General features: G+C 45.7%; 1 protein-coding gene across 6 annotated transcripts in view; it reads left to right on the top strand.

Moving 5' to 3' along the window:
- Thrb (thyroid hormone receptor beta) overlaps positions 1-22681 on the top strand; it is a 368908-nt gene that overhangs the window by 302469 nt on the left and 43758 nt on the right. Inside the window, exon 1 of one of the 6 annotated variants that reach the window (XM_028875680.2) lies at positions 12150-13201. The exons of the other annotated variants lie outside the window; for them this stretch is intronic. Within the exon in view, the coding sequence (XP_028731513.1) occupies positions 12877-13201 (325 nt within the window). The 5' untranslated portion in view covers positions 12150-12876. Of the gene's footprint in view, positions 1-12149; positions 13202-22681 lie in introns of those variants that run through there. 6 annotated transcript variants of the gene reach the window in all.

The raw sequence follows: 22681 nt of genomic DNA on the forward strand, positions 1-22681 counted from the left end.
TGGTTCCATGTCACACAGCTCTTCACCATTTGGCCTGGCCATTCTTTCCTGTAGTTAGAGTTTTCTCCAGTCCTGCTCGGGCCTGCAGCCACTCAGACCCAAGTAAACACACAGAGACTTATATAACTTATAAACTGTATGGCCAGGGCAGGCTTCTTGCTATCTAGTTCTTATATCTTAAATTAACCCATTTCTATTAATCTATACATTGCCATGTAGCTTGTGGCTTACTGGTACTTTACTCTTGCTTCTCATGGCGGCAGCTGGCAGCATCTCCTGACTCAGCCTTCCACTTCCCAGAATTCTCCTCTCTCCTCATCCCACCTAAACTATACTTCCTGCCTGGATACTGGCCAATCAACATTTTATTTATCAATCAGAGCAACACATTCACTGCATACAGAAAGACATCCCCAATACTTTCCTTCCCTTAACCAAACCGATTGATTAACTTAGAAAACAGCTGAGGTTGGGGCATTTTTTAGGCTGGTCTTGGTATTTATAGGTAATTTCCAGAAAATTTTGATATGTGAAATAAAATTAAGACTTTTGGTTTACAATTTCTAGATGTGAATCTCAGGGGTGCCAGCAAGAACTCAATCCTAGTTTTTAAAAACTTTATAAAAAAATCCTCTTCCATTCCCTCCCCAACTATCACTTCATGTGTAACCCACCCTCCACTTCAGCAAGCTGAAGATTTTTTTGTTACAATGTCATAGTATAGTATGAAAGTGCTTCTGAGCTATGCCTTGTTTATTGTGGCTTTATTACATGCCTGCTTGAGACAACAGACACTGAAATTGTCTTGATTTTTACAAAAAGGTTTTGCCTTGAGTGTACTCTAAGTCTGCAGGGCTGTAGCACATGCTGAAGTTCCGGTTAATGGAGACACACATGGAGCCTAGGTCATAAATTGGTGGTAAGTCTGTTGAAAGCAGGCAATGATGGAAATTCTACTGGCCTTATGGCGTTAGGTTAGAGTGAAGAACATTCCTGTGTCATTCCTTAAACAAGGTGTGCATCTATCAAAACCTCACATGGCACACTGAGGTTGTGTACAATTTTTATGTGTGTGTTTTTTTGGATGTTAAAAATTTTTGTGTGCTAGGGCTTGGTCCCAGGGCATCATGCATGCCAGACAATGAGCCAAGACTCATGCATGCCATACAAGTGCTCTGCCACTAACCACAGCCCGGTGTGTTCAACTTTTAATCGTTTTTGCACCATTAAAAATCAATTCCATCGCCGGGCGGTGGTGGCGCATGCCTTTAATCCCAGCACTCGGGAGGCAGAGCCAGGTGGATCTCTGTGAGTTCGAGGCCAGCCTGGGCTACCAAGTGAGTTCCAGGAAAAGGCACAAAGCTACACAGAGAAACCCTGTCTCAAAAAACCAAAAAAAAAAAAAATCAATTCCATTTAAATCTATAGAAAAAAAGAACAAGTAATTCTATTTCATTTTTCATTTACTTGATGCTTAGGAGCATTCAGTGTGCAGATCCTGCTTCCTGTTTATAGTGTGTGTGTGTGTGTGTGTGTGTGTGTGTGTGTGTGTGTGTGTGTGTGTGTGTGTGTCTACCTGTTTCCTGTGGGTGTGTACATGCACAAATGGGGGGCAGAAGTCAATATCAGGTGTTAATACATGTTTTAATTAATTTAACTTGCTCTCTGATAATTTCACAAATGAATTTAATGCATTCTTCTATAAAGGAGAGTGGAGTACTTAAGAAAATGTGACATCTGTACATAATTGGGTTTTATTCAACCATAAAGAATAATAAGATTATGGCATTTGCAGGAAAATGGAAGGAACTAGAGCTCATCATGTTCAGTGAGATAGCCGAGACCCAGAAAGAAAAAGAATCACGTTTTCTTTCCTATGTGGAACCTAGATTCACATGTAATTTAAATATATGAACATAGATTCATACATACATAGGACAAGTCGAGGGAAAACTCTTTGGGATGAAAATGGAGACTAAAGAAGAGAAAAGCAGCCGGGCAGTGGTGGCGCGCGCCTTTAATCCCAGCACTCAGGAGGCAGAGCCAGGCGAATCTTTGTGAGTTTGAAGCCAGCCTGGTCTACAGAGCGAGATCCAGGAAAGGCACAAAGCTACACAGAGAAACTCTGTCTCAAAAAAACAAAAAAAAAAAGAAGGGAAAGGCAATCAAACAGGCTAGATGACTGCACACATGGTACAACATTACTGCAAGAAAAAGCTCTGATATGGGTCGAGCCGTGCACTGGTCTATGGGTATAGCAATAGACACATTGGAGTCATTCTATTGCTATGTAAATTTAGCAGAACAATAAAAGCAGGTTTTCCCCGAGGGTCCCTGACCTGTCGACTCTCAGGTTCTTAGCCACATTAGCAGTGTAGGAATGGGCCTTAAATCCAATCAAAGAGTGGTTGGTTGTTCCTGTGATGTTTGTGGCACTGTTGCACCAATTTATCCTACAAACAGGGCGCTGCTGTGGGTTGCAGAGTTTGTAGCTGGGTGATTCTGATAATCGCTTTTCTCCTCCAGCAGCATGCATAGTATCTTCCAGAATCATGAATGCTAGTCAGTAGGGAAGAGGTTCTTGGTGAAAGACTGAGTAGCAGGCCTGATGTGCACAGAGAGATCACCATCAGCTCATGGGGCAATAGTTGAAGCTGAAGGCATTGATGGGGTTACTTACTCTCTTAGTTAAGGTTCCTATTGCTGTGAAGACACACCATGACCACAGCAACTCTTTTTTTTAAAATCTGCTGTGTATTTTTATTGGACAAAACATGATGTTTTGAAATACATATACACTGAGAAATAGTAATGTGAATTTTATCAAGTGATACTAGCATCCTGTTCCTCTCTTCTACAAGACTTGGGGAGTCCTGAATTATTGAAACCAGTTTGTTGTTGAGACAGGTTCTTACTCTGTAGTCTAGGCTGGGTTGGCCTCCAACTCATGGCAATCCTCCTGCCTTAGCCTCCCAAGTGCTGGGATTACAAGGCCCAGTTGTTTGTATGTTTGTAGATAAGGTTGTCTATGTAGCCCAGAAAGGCCCAGAATTTAGAATGAGCCCCCTGCCTCAGTCTCCTGAGAGCTGGGATTGCAGGCATGAGGTATACAGTTGTCAGTCTGACACTAGCAGCTAAGAAATTCACAGCAACTCTTATAAAGGAGAATATTTCATTGGCTCTGGCTTACAGTTTTAGAAGTTTAGTCCATTATAATGGCAGGAAGGAAGGCAGCATGCAGATACCCCTAGTGCTGGAGAGGTAGCTGAGAGGTCTGTGTCTTGATCCACAGTCAATAGGAAGTGAACTAAGTCCCACACTGGGTGTAGGTTGAGCATACAAGACCTCAAAGCCTATCCCCACAATGACACACTTCCTCCAACAAGGCCACACCTCCTAATGGTGCCACTCCCCTATGGGCCAAGCATTCAAACACACAAGTCTGTGGGAGCCTTTCCTCCTCAAACCACCACACCTGCTAAGGCTATGAGTGATCAGAAGGTGGTTGAAGACTGACCCCAAAGGAAAACCAGTTTCAAAAGGCAAGCAAAGAGCCAGATGCTGTGGCTCACACCTAAAGTCACTTGAGAGGCTAAGGTAAAATCACCATGGGCTTGAGACAAGAGTAAACCCTGCACTACCTCCCCCAGTTGGAAGGCTAGAAGAAGGGACAGACCATCCCTTGGAGAAGACTAAAAAGAACTAATCAGAAACAGAAGGCCCGTGAGAAAAGACAGCATGGTAGGGACATGTCTCAACCACCCAAGTGGTGGCTGTGGGAGACTGGAGCAAGCCAAATGTCAATGCAGTCGTGATACTGTTGTGTTCAGAGGTGCAAAGATGCCAGAAGTCGTTTCTTGTTACCAGAGCCTGAGCAGCAATGACAGTTTGCTAAGTATTGTCTTACTGGAAATATCAGATCACATAAAGCCAGGTTATAGACCAGGAAAATTGAGCTGATCTGGCCAGGTGGACTGTGACTTTTTTCCCTAGACTAATTAGGCCTAACGACTTTCAGACAAAAAGTAAAGGCAAAGCATCAGAGAGGAGCAGGAACCAAGAGAAATGGACCACACAAAAGAAGCTCCGAGAATCCTGGGCTTGACATAACAGCGGTGGGGCTGGAGAGGGGACGGGAACCAGGTTGGAGGACACCTGCCTTTTTCTGCAGGGGTGGATCTCAGAGTGCAGCAAGCATCAGAATCAGATAGGGCGTGCACATCCCCCACAGCATTTGGGGTCCACTAGGTCAGAGCTGGGTCCTGCATTTCTAAGACGTGTCTAAGATGTGGGTAACTGGTCCAGGAGCCACAGTCCCGGATCAAAGAACTTTGGGATCTGGTCAACATCCCTTGTGGAAGTCCAAAGGCTGCTTTCTTTTATCGACTACTCTTCTAGTGAAAAGCCACAGAGAATGAGGTGACAGGGCCTCTGTATGAATGGACTAGGGTAGCCATCCCACCTTAAGGAAGCAGAACAATCCAAACTCTAAGGCAGTTTAGAGAAGACCACAGCATCCTTCAGAACTTCCCTTCCAGCAACCTGCCCCTTTCCTCACTTGTTCCCCCAGCACAGGCCACTCCCATCATTGTGGCCCCCGAGTGTCTTGTTCCCACTTCAGGGTTCCTCTGCGCCTTCATCAGCCCATTCCCTCTCCAGCAGTTAACCACACTGTCACACTCTCAATCTCATTCTCATAAAAGCACATTTTGTTTTCTGAATGACTGTGAGCCAGCCTCCCCTTGCTACATTGTTGTAACAAGACAGAGTTATCAAAAAGCTTTTATTGAACACCAAGAGAAAAAAATTAAAATTAGGAACAAAATCACAGTACAAAATGTTCTAAAGAAAAAAAACTCTGAGCTTGTTCATGCCAAAGAAGACTTAGTCTGAGAGCCCAAAGGCACAGCCTAGTCTTGGGGACCCTTAGGGACTTCCCCTTCCAGCCAGGAGCTCTCCTCCTTTGTCTGATCTGTGTTCTCTCGCATGTGATTTCAGAAATGCACCGACCTCCAGGTGTTCCCTGTGTCCCCACATTCGGCTCCACCCCCAGCATGTAGCCCAACAGAGCAGGAGTCTGGGTCTGGAGCATCTATGGTAGACATCACAGATCACAAGGGGTGTGTGTGTGTGAGAGAGAGAGAGAGAGAGAGAGAGAGAGAGAGAGAGAGAGAGAGAGAGAGAGAGAGAGAGAGAGAGAGATGCTGCCACAGCCTAGTGGATTTTCACATCTGAACCTCCAAGAAGAAAATAGGCAAAGCCTTGTTTCCTGTGCTCACCTGCCCACCAATACTCTCTGTTGCTTTTTCTTCAAGGCGTCTCTCAGGACTGATGCTAGCGGACCACTTTGACCATGGGTCTGGTGTTCACTTAGTACTGATAACACAGTGTGACTGTCAAAGCAGTGTGGGCTATGCTAATTGACACATCTACTACTCAGGAACTCAAACCCCTCCTTTGAGTGACTCAGACTTCTCCAACTTGGAAATGCTGAAGAGAAGCAGTTAGAACCCATCCCCAGGTCTGAGCTGAGCCCCTTCCTTGACAGTAGTTCTCCAAGTCCAGTTAGGAACTAAAATCCCGGCCTGAAGAAGAAGGGCCAATGCAATCAAAGCAGCCCTGTCTCTGGTCTGGTCTGTGGTCCCAGAGGTCTGTCTATCCTCCCAGGTGTCCTGCCTGCCTCTCCCTTAAACTGTCTTTTCCCGAAGCTACCACCTGTGATGTAATTTCCTCACAGATAAGTGAAGCACATTTAGGATGCACAGCCTCAAAACTCTGGATCCTACAATCCAGAGAAGCCTAGGAGAGGGCTCAGCCTTCATGTGTTTCTGGTATAGCCGGGAAGTGCCCGGTGGGATACTTTAAGATGGGTTGTCCCAGACTTCCAGGAGCTTAGTTGGCCTTGCTCCAGATGAACTAAAATGGAGTCCCATCCCGTGTGTGTGTGTGTGTGTGTGTGTGTGTGTGTGTGTGTGTGTGTGTGTTACTAGGGAACAAACAAGTCTCCTGCATGAGCTTCATTCTAGCTTGAGATGAATATTTTCAGGGGCTCTTTAGTTTTGTAATACCTTCCTCCGTCTCCCACCTCTTCCCTTCCTGATGCTCTTCATCTTCCCCCTCCTCTTCTCCTCTTTCTGAAAGTTTCACACTATATTGCCTAGGGCTGGTCTTGTTCTCATGGGCTCAACCAGTCATTCTGCTTCAGCCTCCCAAGTGCTGAGGTTAAAGACATGTGCCACCACACCTGGCTAAAATAATATCTTTGAAAAAATAATAAACATGGACCTTGGTGCACTGTTCTGTCTGAGAGCCAATATTGTGTATTCAGTGAGGGTCATGGGCCTTCAGATTCATAACAGAACAAGGAACTTCTAGAGCTAGATCAAGTGGCATTTACAATCTCTATGAGGAACAGGGGAAGAAAGCATGTGGTGTCCTTGATGCCAAGAAGAGCTTGAAGTACCACAGGAGAGGGACACTGGGCAGGAGCCAAGGGAACAGGAGAAAGGAGTAGGCGAGGGGCTGGGAAAGGCCAATGTCAAGGGCAGATGCTTCCTTCTAAATGCAGAAAGAAGCCATAGGACATGGTGTTACCTGGTCAGCTATTTTTAAACATCTCTCCAGGTGCTGTGTCAATAAAAGACAAGCTAGAAGAAAGACCCTGTGCTCCTGCTAAGGGGCTGGACACAGGTGGTGAAGGGAAGGGATGTGTCGAGGTCATTTGCTTAGAGTCTGTCTTAGTTGGGGCTTCTATTGTTGTGACAAAACACCATGACCAAAAAGCAAGTTTGGAGAGGAAAAAGTTTATTTGGCTTACACTTCCATATTGCTGTTCATCATCAAGACAGGGACTCAAACAGGGCAGGAACTTGGAGGCAGGGGATGATGGAAGGCCATGGAGGGGTGCTGCTTACTGGCTTCCTCCCCATGGCTTGTTTAGTCTGCTTTCTTATAGAACCCAGGACCACCAGCCCAGGGGTGGCTCCACCCAATGGGCTGGACCCTCCCCCCATCAATCACTAATTAAGAAAATGCCTTACTGCCAGATCTTATGGAGACATTTTCTCAATTTTGCTTCCTCCCTTCAGATAATTCTAGTTTGTGTGCTAAGTTGACATAAGACTAGCCAGCACAGAGCCCGAGATGATCAGTGGCCTTGAAACCAGAAGACTGGGAGAGGACAGAACGCAAGGTTCTAGAGAGTGGGAGGTGTCTGTGAGCTGTGCAATTACAGTGGTGAAGTGTGGCTGAATTCCAATAAAACTTTATTGACAAAAGACTGAATTTTAAAAAATGCTTTATTTAGCACATAGTTCAAAGTCTTCTGCCCTCTGACTAGAATTGAAAATGTAGACTATGCAGCACAAATCAGCCCCACTCTGGAGCTACCGCCCTTCAGCCATGTGATGACTGCCATCATTGCCGTGTGCAGGCCTTTGCTGCAGACTGCATCTGCCACTGTTCTAATCTCTAAAATAAGGCAAAAGTATTTATGCTCTATTGTGAACAAAGAAACTACAACATCATTAAGTTTATTTCTGTCATGAGAAAAATAGTCCAACTTTGTCAGGACAGTGCAGTGTGGCAGAGTTGTGGACTTCAACTACCTAGACTTCTTCCTGTCACTTATCCACCACCCTCAGTGACCAAAGTGGAAACGAGGACTCTAGCCATCACTCATACACTGCCGACAGAAGGTAGATAGGACAAAGGAGGAGTAAACGCCAGGCACCTGTGGTCTTCGATGCTGTGTCTTGAGTTTCCTAGAAACCGCTTTACACTACTTCCTCTGTCACAACCGATTGGCCAGAATTTTAGAAACCATCCAGGCACAAGGGAGACTGGCAAGTATTTTTTCCAGGGACCATGTGCACGAGGAAGATTTAGAGTATGTAGCACTGCAGCAGAAAGTAAGAGCCGTCTTTAGAGCAGAAGGCAGAGCCCCCGCCAATGAGGTGCCTTACGCTGGGTCATCCATTTTCAGTACATGCCATTGTAAGCTCAGTTGTGAGGCCTTCTGTGCAGTCAGCTCATGTTTGAGATCTACACGCTAAAAAGCCAGCTCACAGTGGCCTCTTCTGCCTGTGGCCAGCTCACAGTGGCCTCTTCTGCCCAAGGCCAGCTCACAGTGGCCTCTTCTGCCCAAGGCCAGCTCACAGTGGCCTCTTCTGCCCAAGGCCAGCTCACACTGGCCTCTTCTGCCTAAGGTCAGCTCACAGTGGCCTCTTCTGCCCAAGGCCAGCTCACACTGGCCTCTTCTGCCTAAGGTCAGCTCACACTGGCCTCTTCTGCCCAAGGCCAGCTCACAGTGGCCTCTTCTGCCTAAAGTCAGCTCACAGTGGCCTCTTCTGCCTGTGGCAAGCTCACAGTGGCCTCTTCTGCCCAAGGCCAGCTCACAGTGGCCTCTTCTGCCCATGGCCAGCTCACAGTGGCCTCTTCTGCCCAAGGCCAGCTCACACTGGCCTCTTCTGCCTAAAGTCAGCTCACAGTGGCCTCTTCTGCCCATGGCCAGCTCACACTGGCCTCTTCTGCCTAAAGTCAGCTCACAGTGGCCTCTTCTGCCCATGGCCAGCTCACACTGGCCTCTTCTGCCTAAGGTCAGCTCACAGTGGTCTCTTCAGCCCATGGCCAGTTCACAGTGGCTTCTTCTGCCCGTGGCCAGCTCACAGTGGTCTCTTCTGCTCATGGCCAGCTCACAGGTGTCTACCTCTGTCTAAGGCCCATGAGCCAGAAGGTCCTTATGTCCACACATCAAATCCATGCCTCAGAACTCAAAGGATGCAGTTCCAGGATGGTGGTAGAGGGGGGAGTTTTAAGACCCACCAGAAGTTCCTCATGAAACTGAAGGAGTGAGATGACAGGTCCCCTGGTCCATGGAGAAGGACTACCACTGTTGGGCCTCCAGATTGCTCCCTATGTAAGTAGCCTGGAGAACTTTAGTGACCTTGAGCCTCACACACTGAAATCTCAGCCCTCAGGAGGCTGAGGCAGGAAGACTAAGAGCCTGGGATTCACAGTGAAACCGTGTCTAAAAATTCTTGATGCTAAGATTTCACCAATGTTGACAGAATCCAATTTTCTACAGAAACACATGGGTATCCAAGTTTAAACTTTTCTCAGCTGAGATCCATATGCAAATGTATTTGAGAAACAAGACAGCTTAAAATAAAGGGAAAGAGGTGGTGAGAGAGAAAAGCAGCTGCCCTCCCGGAGACCCCTGAAGGTTTCCTGTCTGTCCGCAGTTTTCCCAACAGACCAGATTAGTCTTGTCCTTTTAGCCCGTTTCTTTCCGTCCACAGAAAAGGGTGCACTTGCACAACAAATCATCATGGGCTGGCATACTTCCAGTGATTACTGTGAAATCCCTCCTCAGTTTATTGGACACAATTTGATACACTGTGGGCCACATAACTCTGTTTCTCCAGTGACTGAATAGCTAGGTTGTCACTAGTTTAAGAATCTTCAGTAAAGCCTCACCTGGAATCATGACACGTGACTTGTGCAGACCACTCTGTCACTTCATAGACAGGCAAACCCAGTCTGTCCGCAGTAGCAGGTGCTATTACTTCCTGTTAGTGTGATTTAACCAATTCTGCTACCACCAGTCAGAGTCACCTGTGATCTTTATGCGGCGTAAAGAGTGTCCCCACCTGCTGTGAAAAGAACACCTTTCACAAGAGTCTAGTTCTGATTTGTGTAAAACATACTAGTTACACTAGGGGCCTGGAGAGGCGGCTCAGTGGCTAAGACTACATACTGCTTTTGCAGAGGACCGTAGTTTGAGTCCCAGCACCCACTCTGGTGCCTGAAACTCCAGACCCCCAAGGAATCTGATTGCTCTGACCTCCTCAGGCAGGCACCAACACTCACATACACACAGACACATACACATCATTAAAACTAATGTGTGGAGTTGTATGGTAGTGGAAAGAGGTCAGGGAGAGTCTAAAATGAGGGTGAGAGGGGACATACTTGTGGCATGGAAGCAGAAGCGAGGGAACCAGAAAGATGGGGGAGGCTAGATGGGGGAGGACCCTGGGTGTGAATAACAACACAGTGTATGGCCGGGCAGTGGTGGTGCACGCCTTTAATCCCAGCACTCGGCAGGCAGAGCCAGGTGGATCTCTGCGAGTTCGAGGCCAGCCTGGGCTACCAAGTGAGCTCCAGGAAAGGCGCAAAGCTACACAGAGAAACCCTGTCTCAAAAAAACCAAAAAAAAAGAAAAAGAACACAGTGTAACATGTGAAGAGGATACTACAATGAAACCCATTACTTCATTTACTAACTAAAAATAATAAGAATAATAAGTGGTTTGGAAGATGGATAAGGAGATGAGTCTCTTCCCGGTCAAAGGTCACAAAGAGAATTCAGCCTTTTTAAAGTACAATCAAAACACAGGTGGCTTTCAGTATGAAAAGCCTAGGAGGGAGGCTGTCTGGGCTGTTCCCCTTCCTCCTAGCGCATCCGTCTCCCTGCAGAGAAGGATCACTTTCATCCACAGAGACTCCTGAGCACTGTTTTTAAGTCTTCCTTTGGAAGAAAAGTTGAACCTTTGGCTTTCATTAAGCTTGTTGGTGGTGAAAAGTAAGAAACAGCTTGGATCTGCGCCATGAGTAGAACGGGAAGGGTGGCAGCCATGTGCTGGGTACAGTGGCAGAACCAGAGCTTTGGTGCACACCTCCCAGTCAAAGAGGCCAGAGCACCCGGAACTGCCAAGGAAGAAAGTGGCTGGACTGGGAGGTGAATTTTAAAATTTGATCTGGGAAATTTCAGATAAATAAATGAGATCAGACAGCAAACATAAGGCTTGGCTCCTCTTTCCTGGAGTTTGCAGAAAATAGTCGTTACTTCTGATGAAATGTTTTGACGTTTTCAGTAGGCAGAACATGCTAACTGTAACGGCATGTGCATGTGTTCATAAAAATGCTTGCAAATAAATCTTCATTTGTTTTAGAGTAATCAGAGTGTAGGAACAGTGGTAAAATGCTAGTTGTGTTCCTGGTTCTTGTGGAAACTGTAGTCCTTGACAGTTTGGAATTATGGCAGTTCATTTTTCCAGGTTCAAGTATAATTGGAGATCATTCCTTTGCTTGTTTTGTGTTTTATGGATCTGTTTTGGCTTTCCAAGGAGTCTAATTTCTGCCTGTCTGTCTGGGTCAGCCTGGGTTTCTTCCCATATTTTAACTCATCTTCTGCTTATCAGCTAAGTCAATGGCCCTTTGCCATACTGATGACTATGTCTTTACTCACAAGCTTTGTGGCTGTGGCCACCTGCCTTTGTGCATTTAATACACCTGTGTCCAACTTCCCTGTGCCAGGGACCACGACCTAGTGGCACAGCGCTGTCTGTATCTGCCACCTCCATGCTTTTTTTGTAACTCAAGGGCAGTTTGTCGAGTGGTTATATAACACCCCCCTCCTTCCGGTGTGTGACCCTCTCATCTGATTCCATGTCACAGTTTATGACTGGAGCAACATGTCAAAGCAACGGTCTTATCACCATGGACTGGAGGTCTTCAGGAGAGAGATGCCAGGAAGGTCACACATTGGGCACCATCAAGGACTCACATGTAAACATCACTACCTGTGGTTCCCGCCTAAGGGTCTCTGGAATAAAGGAAAGGAACCCATAGCTTGACAGCCAAGAGTCCCACCCTCACTGATGTAATGATCTGGAACACATGGACACACCATACATATACCCAGAAAAACTGTTCATAAGACTCTTAGCAAGCACATGCATTCTAATATGGTATTTAACTTCTTTATTTAAAGACTGCAATTTTACAGAAAATACTTTTTTCCTCTTGGATCACTGTTTCTAAATGTCAAATACATAAATACTACTTAAGTGACATTAAAGCTGGAAAATAGTTTCAAAGACAGGTTTGGAAGTAAAACATGTACAATATTTCCCACAAGCTTCTGTTGCACACACGGAGAACAGGACAACTGGTATTGAGTAGGGGCATCTCGCACACTGAGCACAGACACACACTTGGTGCCCTCATAAACAAAGGATAAAGAAAGCTTATTTAAGCTTTAGACCTTGTATTAGTCAGTGTTGACAATCCAGACACTGATCATCTGCAAGGAACAGATTAGAACTCAGGACACCAGCAGCATTCAAATAACATAAATAAATAAATAAATAAATAACATGGCCAGTGGGACCCGAGCATGACCTGAGGATGGCCAGACCCGGTTATTGAAAGCCAAGTGGTGATATTCAGTGATGGAATCACATGCTAATGTTTGCACAGCTAGATTAACGTCTCAGAGCCAGTTGCCAGGCTCATTACTAGTGGCTTTTCTCTGGTTCGCACTAATAAACTTGATTATTGATTTTAGGATTGTCTGTGTACCCAAGGATATTTTCTAAGATGTCTTGGTAATGTTTCATGCTTAAGTTGTCAACCAGAAGGGCACTAATGAGCAATCATTTTCTAATCATGTTGAAAGGGGTTAAAACCTGTGTTTAAAATGAACTTCCTGGCCTCGGCATAATAGGCACCTTTTCTCTGTCACTGTCCTAATCAAGTAGAGGCCATTTCTACCTGCCTGCCATCTTCCCCAGGAATTAGCTTGTCTACACAGCTTAAGACCTTTGTAGTCCTAAGTCTGCTCTCCACAGCATTGGAAGAGCAGGAGAGCTTGAAGATGCAGCACTGAAGCAGGGTTTTAGCACATCGGGTACCACTCTGAAGTGAGGCAGACTAGGTTGCTGGGCTGGTGGTTTATTCATCTCTTTCCTTGTTTCATGTGTATGAATATATGCTCTCAGCATATATGCCCTGCTCCAGGGTGTAGGGGGCTGGCGAATGCATGCGTAGAGCGTGTGTATATGTAAAGTAGAAACTGAGCCTGGATAACAAAATGAACTACTGTATGCCAGAGGTCCAGGGAGTGTGCCCAGCTGGCAGCAGCAACGGCTACACGCAGGTCACTGACTATCTCGCGTATCTGGAAGACAGTCCAGCTTACAGTGGTCGTGATGTCCAAGCCGTGCCTGGTAACAGCATCTATATGGATCAGGCCTGGGCAGTGAATCAGCCTTATACCTGTAGTTACCCTGGAAACCTGTTTAAAAGCAAGGACTCTGACTTGGACATGGCCCTCAGTCAGTACAGCCAGCCTGCACATCTCCCTGAAGAAAAGCCTTTTCCTCAGGTGCAGTCGCCACCGCATTCACAGAAAAAAGGTAGGGACTCCTGGGCTTCTGTTTCTTTCCATTTCATCCTAAAGTTTTATTGTTTCTGCCTCTTTGAGTCTTTGCATTTGAGCACTGGAGATCGGGGTGGGGGGGGGCACACAGCAGTAAGAGGTTGTCGAGTGTGAGGGTGTGAGGGAAGGGTTCTGTTGAACTCGGGAATTACCGAACACTTGCTTTCTTTTTATATGACAGCTAGAGAGAGCTGGTTTCCATGGTCGTGTGTGGCATGTATGATAGAGATGCATGCTGTTCAAATGGAATGTTATTGGCTTCCCTGCGAAAGAAAGTATGTCGAAGAATTCCCTTGGTGGGACAGCATAGGAAGCAGATCCCAATTCAGACCAAAAATTCACATGACACTTTGCTTAACTCTTCCTCCTGAAAGTTCATTCTAATTAACTGGTTAAATGGTCTAAGGCTTTCACAGGCACTGCAATGTTAATATGTTATGATTTGCAAATGTTCATTTTGAGGTATTTATTGATCCATGTAGAGAAGCTATTGATAACCATGCTGCACTGTTAGAATGTCAAGGTCAAACAGAAATGGACACATTTTACCTAGACATCGCTCCCTAAAATTTAATGCATCTACAACTGTGAAGAATGAAGTCATTATATAAAAGCAAGTGAGATATTTTTCAAAATATCCAATATTTAAGAAGTGCAATATCTATTGATTTTAATAAGCATGGCACTTAAAGTTCTATCAATAAAACATTTCTTCTGTTACCAAAAGATCAAAGAGGCAAACAGGTCCTGCACAGGGAACTTAGCAGTGACTTCCAGAGAGTTTAAATGCTATAATAGATATGCCAGAAAACTGTTTATTCTAGGATCTGTAGGATCTGTACATAGAACCAAATTCATGGGTTTCTATAATTTGCAAGACTACAATGACCTTTAATCTCCAAAAGCAAGTTTCTCTGTGAAGGTAATCTTAAGAAAAAAATATAGTATATTTAATTACAGTTTTTATAGAAGTTGATATTTGCTCTGTTGTGGTTTTATGTTTTATGTTTTTTGGGTTTTGGTAGTTTCCCTCACACTCGCCCTCCTCTACTGCTCCTCATGATTCCTCTCTGAGTCTCCTCTTCCCAGCCAGACACCTCCTCCCCTGCCCCGGGGTTGCACCACTAAAGAAATCGACTCTGTTATTAACAATAGCCAGCTATGAAAGCAAAATTTTTCAGACAACACTAAACCACCCCACTGAAGCTGACTGTGGGAGCCCTAGTCTACAGCTTCCAGTGTCTAGAAGGAAGCACGTGCAGTGTTTGTGTTTTCAGTTAGAATCATACCATCCTGAAGGGTAACTGTTTCCCCTTTAAGACAAGGAACATACCTGGAGTGAGCACTCTACTCCCTAACTGGGAGAAAGGCATGCCCCCTAACAGGGAGACAGGCATGCCCCCTAACAGGGAGACAGGCATTCCCCCTAACAGGGAGACAGGCATTCCCCTAACTGGGAGACAGGCATGCCCCCTAACTGGGAGACAGGCATGCCCCCTAACAGGGAGACAGGCATGCCCCCTAACAGGGAGACAGGCATGCCCCCTAACAGGGAGACAGGCATTCCCCCTAACAGGGAGACAGGCATTCCCCCTAACAGGGAGACAGGCATGCCCCCTAACTGGGAGACAGGCATGCCCCCTAACTGGGAGACAGGCATGCCCCCTAACAGGGAGACAGACAGGCTCCCTCTTTCACCCCGTTTAAGTGCTTGACCTTGGAATTGAAGAACTTGTTGGTGTCTGGCTGATCACGCCAGGATATGCCTACCACTTGCTGTGTGGTTGGATCCCAAGATGCCGGTGTCTGTCTCGAAATCTATAATTCTTTAAAAATTCCCGCAGAACATTGTGGGTTCACTTCCCTTTCATCTTTTCACTATATTCTCTTCAGCCAGTGCTGGGGGATATTTGCTTATAAAATATGAAACTGGGGATTCTTTACTAATTAATTTGATGCATCAACTGGAAGAAAAGATGCATCGTGTGCATATATTGATGTAATTTCTCAAAGCCATATGCCATCCAAAGGCCACAATCACCTGCCAGACTCACTAAATCAAAGCAGGCAAATATTCTTAAATGAATCATTATTTACTGTTACAAGTCTCTGGGTAAATCCCAGTAACACTAAACCCAGCTGCTAACTGTGTCTTAGGACAAAAGGTCATAGCCAGCATGTTTATCCGTATTGATCCACTATTGATTTTTCTGGGTTGGAAGATAAGTAGCGCTTCATTAAGGCAAAGTTAAGACTGTGCACAGGTGTTCGGTGGGGCAGGCCTCACTTCCAGCTGGATTTTTTTATCTGTTTTCATGCAGTTCGTAACTTCTGTGTGCTGCTGCTGCCATTGTAGGACTCTAACTCTTCGGTGATGTTGTGGTTCATTCTTTTTTTTTTTTATTTATTTTTTTTTATTTTTATTTTTTTTTTTGTTTTGTTTTTGTTTTTCCGAGACAGGGTTTCTCTGTGTAGCATTGGTGCCTGTCCTGGATCTCACTCTGTAGCCCAGGCTGGCCTCAAACTCACAGAGATCCGCCTTCCTCTGCCTCCCGAGTGCTGGGATTAAAGGCGAGTGCCACCACCGCCCAGCCATTCTTTTTTAAAGTTTCAGCTTTGTTTGGTGTCTTTAGGCAAGGAGGGAAGCAAGGGTGGAGACAGGGTTCTTGAAGGGTTTGCTTTTGTTATTTTTTATTCTTAAATTTACTTGCTGGGGGCAATGCATATGGAGGTCAAAGAATAACCTTCAGGACTTGGTTTCTGTCCTTCCGCCACAGGGGATCCTGGACTTGAACTCAGGTCTCAGCCTTGGCAGCCAGCACTGCTACCTGCTGAGCCTTCTCACACACCTTTTTCTTTACTTTTTAGTGAGTTAGTCTTGAGTCTGTAATTCGAATTCTGATGGTTAGAGCATTCACATCGTCTTGCTTTCAGCCCCTCGAAGTCTGCAGTGGTGAGGGAAAGGTGGCAGAGAGGTAGATGGCCGGCGCTGAGGAATTCTTTCTCATAAAACATGCAGCCAGGGAGACTTTAGAACAACGTGTCATTTCCTTTGTGTTATTTGGGATTTTGCATTTTGGCCAAGAAGGAAAAGAGTCATCAAATTCTGAAGCAATGAGAACCCGAGCCAGGGAGTCAGGCCTCTGCTCATTGAATCCTGTTTCTAACAAAATGACACCATCTGAAGGAGAGGCTGTGTGAGCCGCACTGAACAGAGCTGGAATGTGTTTACACTGTCAACCCAGTTTCCCTGTGGAATAGGAAAAGCCATTTCTTCAAGACCAGGTCTTAATACATACCTCTCAAGCTAGCTTCAAAATTACAATCCTTCTGCCTCCACCCTACAGTCCTGCACCACCACACCTGGAGAAGAAAAAAAAAAAAGCTTTACTTCAATTTAGAGGCAAATAAAAAGAAGCCAACCAATCATTCACAGGCATGAGCCTTATTTAGTCTCTCAAGTGACACAGTTACAATGTATTCTGTTCAAATTTGTCATTGTGGCCAGGTCAGCATCTGCCCTTACCTGTTCAGGAAGAGAGAGAGAATAAAACAGGAATTGAGTAGAGAAAGGACAGCCAGGATTTGTGACTTCTCCGTTACGGCTGTGGTTTAGGCGTAGATAAGGGCTAGCATTTTTCTCTTTTTCTCAATTTTTGGGCTGGTCGCTCCCATCAGAAATTAACACCAGTGACCTCCCAGCTTGCCTTTGGCTACTCAGAGGGCAGCTTCTCCATCCCTTCAAACAGGGTACCTCACAGGAGTCTGCCCAACAGCTCAGGACAGGCTCTTTGTGTGACACTCTGCACCATCCCTACAAGAACTGTGTGTTCCAAAGGTGCTGGAGGGAAGACGGCTGAGTCGGGCATCGCTGCGGAGGAATACTAATTTGAGTTTGAGTCGAGGAGGGAGGGAGCGTTTGTCTGTGGTCTCTGCTCTGGTGTGTTTTTGTCCCCTGATTTTAATCCTTCAGAGAGAGAGGATTCAACTGAAGCCCCAGTGCCAGGTAAAACTGAACTTTCTACCTTCTGTCTCCACGCCAGGATCCTACTCTAGTGTCTTGTTCTATTGATGCCATGTCACATTAGAAATGGAAGTTAAACAGCCAGTTTGAAGTGACACACAACAAGAGGATTGGATGGAGAAGGTGCACCAGGTCCCTCCCGGAGCAGAATCTCTAATTAGAATTTCTTAGACTTCTTTTAAAGTTACAGATCTGAAATCGGGAATAAAGAGGCTGTAAATTCTGTGCCATCCCACCCCCCCAAAACACCATTTCCTGACAGATAGTGTTAAATCCAGGGATCGTGTTGAGGCAGCATCACGCAAAGCAGGCTGGACTGGAAATGAAACCGTGGAAGACCCGTGGATTCCCGGGCACCGTTCTCCCCGCCATGAACTTCAATGTTAAGACCACAGCTGGCATCTCTCTTCCTCACATTTTCCTTTATTTTCTTCCTTCCTCTCTCCTTTCTTTATCTCCATCACTCTCCCTCTCGTTATTCCTCTTCCCTTCTAGATAAGCTTGTTTAAAAACTCACGTGAAAGGTTTCCCCAAGAAACTGCTAAGAATTATAGGCGCCATCTCTCCAGATGCCGTCCTGAAGTGGTTAGTGTGATGGTGAGTGGAACTGTGAGGGTGTTCATGCATGCTAGCCTTTTAAATTTGTCAGAGCCTCCCATATGTCCATAACAGAAAATAGCCCTCCAGGAAACAATACCACTGTGTTTTAAAATACAGAACGCATTTGCTGTTCCAAAGGCTCAGAGTGCCTCTGAGCACTCAGAAGCGGGACTCAGTAAGGGATAGAAATAGTTTCCGTGCAACTTCCGGGTCAGACAAAGGGATGAGCAGGCCCTTCCTGTTTGTTTCCTGGGAATCAAGCATCTGCCAGAAATGCACCCTTCAGCAACTTTTGCGTGCCTTGGCCCTATCCTGGAGTGTGTGGTAGTTCTCCTTACTCCAAAAGCAGGAGCCAAAGGAGTCAAATGCCTGGCCAGCTTAGAGAGAAACAGTGCTACTGTTAATCTCCTGAACACAGGTTCACATCCCTCAGCTTCCCAACCAACGCCAAGAGCAGCCCCAGCCTTCAAGTGCATTCAGCCTGAGGATAAGTTCTGCCTTCTACATGACTGGCCCGGCTTTTGAGACCCGATCAGCTCTGTGAGTGTTTGTATCCGGTCTCCAGAGCCCAGAGACACCAGCTCTGTAAGTGTTGTCCTTGGTACCACATTCTGCACACAACACTGCCTGCTTCAGGGCTGCCCTGGGCTCTCCGGAGAGGCTAGAATGTGCCATCTACCCACCCACCTTGCTTCCCTTCCTCACCTGTAGCTCCATCCCAGTCCGATGGCTTTCCTGTAGCATTCTGCTTCCAGCCACTCTCTTATCCTCGGTGCCTTCCACACAGCTTCTCCTGGGACTTCAGGTTCTTCTTATAACCTGTTAAATAATGCAGGTCCCAACAGGCTGCCCTGCCACATGGTGTCCACTTAGACTCTTCTGCTGCACCCTCTGTCCCAGTAATCACAGCCAGTCTCTCCACGAGTCTCTCTCTCTCTACCTCAGTCCCATCCCCGAACAACGATGTGGTCTTCCAGCTCCACCCCTGGCCGCCACATCACTTTAGGCACTGACTCAATTCACAGCTCACTGGCCTCTTCCACCCAACTGGCCTCATCTTCCCTGTGCCATGCTGGTTTCTGTCCTTCACAGGTGAATGCCTCTGTTTTACACAGAATCAGCCTAAATGGAACTTTATTTTGACTTAAAGAAAAATTAAATTATGAAATTTGTAGGAAAATGGATGGAATTGGACAATATTATAGTATGTAAAATAACCCAGGGTCAGAAAAACCAGTGCTGTAAGTTCTCTCTCCCATGAGGAGCGTAGACTCTACTTTTTTATACATGAGCAAGTGAGTGTGAGTAGATGGGAGGGAAGCTAGACAGGGCCTTGAAGGGGGGAAAGAGGTTTCAGAGGAACCTGGAGGAGGTACAGGGACGTGTGTGCAATGACAGTGTGAAGGAGAATACCGAGGGTGGAAGGAAATGAACAGTGTGGGGGGCCTGGGATGGAGGACGGGGTGTATATGAAAATGCCATAAAGAAACCTCTCACTTTGAATGCTACTTTAAAATTTTAAACTGAAAATAAAATAGCTCTAAATCATTTGGATAAATCACCTTTTCAAGCAAATTTCAAATTTTATACCAAATGTATGAGACCAAGGTTCCCCAGCACTGGCACTATCGACATCCAGGGCCAGCGAGTTCTGGGCTGTGACTGCCGACCTGCAGGAGGGTTAGAAGTGGCTCTGGCCAAAGACCTGGGTTGGGGTAGCACATGCCCACACCCCCAGCTGTGATAACCCGCTCTGCACTGTTCCTGATCATCATGAAGATGCTTTACATGGTGAAATACACCTCCACCTTGCTACAGAATGCACTTCCTAGGAGGCTAGTACTGCCCGAAGCAGCAAGGGTGCTTTCTTGAGGACAAATGTCACTGCTTCTTCCCCTGAATGCAATGTATGACTGGAAAATTAACAACCGACATTTAAAAAAAAAAAATTATGTGTGTGAGCCAGGCGGTGATGGTGCACATCTTTAATCCCAGCACTCAGGAGGCAAAGGCAGGTAGATCTTTGTGAGTTTGAGGCCAGCCTGGTCTACAGAGCAAGATGCAGGAAAGGTGCAAAGCTACACAGAGAAACCCTGTCTCGAAAAAAAAAAATATGTGTGTGTACATGCATGTGCACAAAAGTGCAGGTGCGTGTGAAGGCAGGTGCCTGAGGAGGCCCCGGGGCCTTGGATCCCACGGATCTGGAGTTCTAGGCAGTTGTGCTGCACCTGACATGGATGCTGGGAAATGAGCTTAGTGAGGTCCTCTGTAAACCAGTGCCTACTCTTCAAGGCTATGACTTTCCATCTTATTCTGAATAGAATTTCCGACTCTAAAAAGCACCTACTTTCTAAAGGGTGCAGGACAGGAGATGATCGTGGGTGCAGGTATGGAGTCCAAAGCCATAAACTGACTCTCAGACCTAAACCAGAGGCAGCTGTACCACGTGTGTGGCCCTGCCCCCTTCCCCTGCACCCCCTGCCATTCTGAGACACTTGACCCTCGGGCTTGATAGTCCATCTCTTCTCACGACACACTGTGATCTTGTTGGTTTCAAGGGTCTAAAACACGAGTGTTTCCGGGATGCTAATGAGAGGCGGACAGCGTAATTTCATGTCTGCTTAGTTTAAAATTTTCCACAAAGACATACAATCTTATATGCTATATAACTATCTCTCACATCTCCATTTTTCTTAGACTACTTCTACCCTTCTACTTTTGATAAAGATTGAAACTCTGGGAAGTATTTCTTTACTTTTAAAGCAGCATTGACCTGGAACAGAGTTAAGCAACAGCCAATCATGTATCCCAGAGCTGGCATGCACAGGGTTGTGGCATGACCTGTGGAGGGCTGGTGCGACACTCCTCGGGGAGTTGTTGGGCTGTCTGCTCTGTGTTGTGAGACCTTCAGATCTCTTTCATATGAAGCAAGAAGTCTGGAGTCTCTATATTTTACATGATAGTTTTATATCTTGGCTTAGTTTATTTTAATACTATGAGCCAAACACTGTAAACTATAGATGCCCTCTTGATTAAGCTTCTGAATGAAATTCATCATAGCAACCTATTTCCTTTCTTAGCGATTTTGTCCTCAAATGCTTCTGCTCTTACTATGTACCAAAAGGTTAGAGTAGCTACTCAGATTCTGAGTCTACAAGAGATAGAAAATGAGGCTCAGCCAGGAATTCTTGCCTGTTAAGCTCTATTATAGCTAGGCCTTTCAAACCCAGCACTGAGGCAGGAGAATCATAAGTTCAAGCCTGGATTGCAGAATGAGTTCAAGGAAAGCCTGCATATATAATGTAACTCAGTGGCATGATGCTATCCTAGCATGTGCAAGGCCTAAGTACTGAAGGCGAGGAAAAAAAAAAAAAAAAAAAATATATATATATATATATATATATATATATATATATATATATGTATATGTATATATGTATTTATATATATGATGGCCAACCCTGGCCCTAAAATAAAGAAATAATTCAAAACCTCTGTGCCAATCTTCCTACCCTGGGACCTTGAGAGAGGCCCAGAGTCCCTTTTGGAGTATCCCTGTCCCCTTTCCCAGGTTAGTCCCTGGCCTGCCTGCCCATGCTTCCCATATTCTATCCCCAAGACATAAAAGGCGGAGCCTTAGACTTAAGTATCTGTGGTTCCCATCACCTCTGCTCAGCCAGCCAGAAGATAAAATGACAGGACACTCAGCGACCCTGGAGAGTGATATGGGGTCAGTAGGGACTGCCCTGAGCAGAGAGTCTGTGAAGTGGGAGCCTCTGGGACAGTTTGGGGGCAGAGGGGGATGTCACATACAGCAATCTTGGAAGGCCTCTAAAGTGAGTGCTGGCTCAAGGTTTTGCTCAGTAATCTACATGTAGTAGTTTCACAGTTTGTTGAACAAATGAACAGATGGGTAGATGAGTGGTTTAATTAATTGATGTGTTGTTTATCTGAGGGTTAAAGATTAACACTACACAAAGCTTGGTTCCTAATACCAAGAATTAAATGTAAAAGGGATCAGGATTAGCATGTTAGGAAAAGGCTAAGCCACTCAGGCAGGACTTTTAGGTATATAAAGAAATGGCGTAAGGCGGAGTGTCGCACAGGAAATGGGCTTAATTTAAGAGTCTAAGCCGTGGGATGAACTGCGCAAGCTCAGTGTCGAATTGGAAAATGACTAAGCACAGCAACAATTCAGCTTCTCCGGAGAGTTACAATGCAGTGTCACCCGCATCTCAGCCCCCCACCCCCGCCAGAGCTCTTGCTGTCTGAGCAAGTTCTACACGATGAATCAGAGTCCACCTGAATTGTTGTCTGGAGTTAGTAGCTGGTCCTCTTTAGTGGTTACCTGGGAAACTTGAAGGAGTGGTTCCTTGGATCGACAGTGTGATGTTGTGAGCCCGTATGCCAAAAGCATCCGTGTCCTTCCACAATGTCAGAATGTATTGAGGCAAGCACAAATTCTTTTACTCTAATCTTAATTGCTAAGATCAATTCCCAGATCACACATTAGGCATCACACAGTGATTATAATCATTTGTATGGGTATATGTAGGGTACAGAATGGCCACAGGGAACTAAAGAAGCCACAGAGTTCATGGAGGCCTTTCTGGAGGCAGAGGCAGACACCAGACAAATGCAAACAGAGTCCCTGCAGGTAGCTATATGAGCTATTAAAGAAACTGTTCGGGGAGCTGCTGGTTCTAGCTGCAGAGACACAGGACTGCTTAGGCAAGGTGCAGGGCCTTGAAGGTGAAGCATAAGTTCAGATCTAGACAGACTGCATTTCAAGTGGACCAAGCTGAGACAAAGCCTCAGACATTTGGGAATTCT

Source organism: Peromyscus leucopus, chromosome 9 (assembly GCF_004664715.2).
Source record: "Peromyscus leucopus breed LL Stock chromosome 9, UCI_PerLeu_2.1, whole genome shotgun sequence".
NCBI classification, from domain to species: domain Eukaryota; kingdom Metazoa; phylum Chordata; class Mammalia; order Rodentia; family Cricetidae; genus Peromyscus; species Peromyscus leucopus.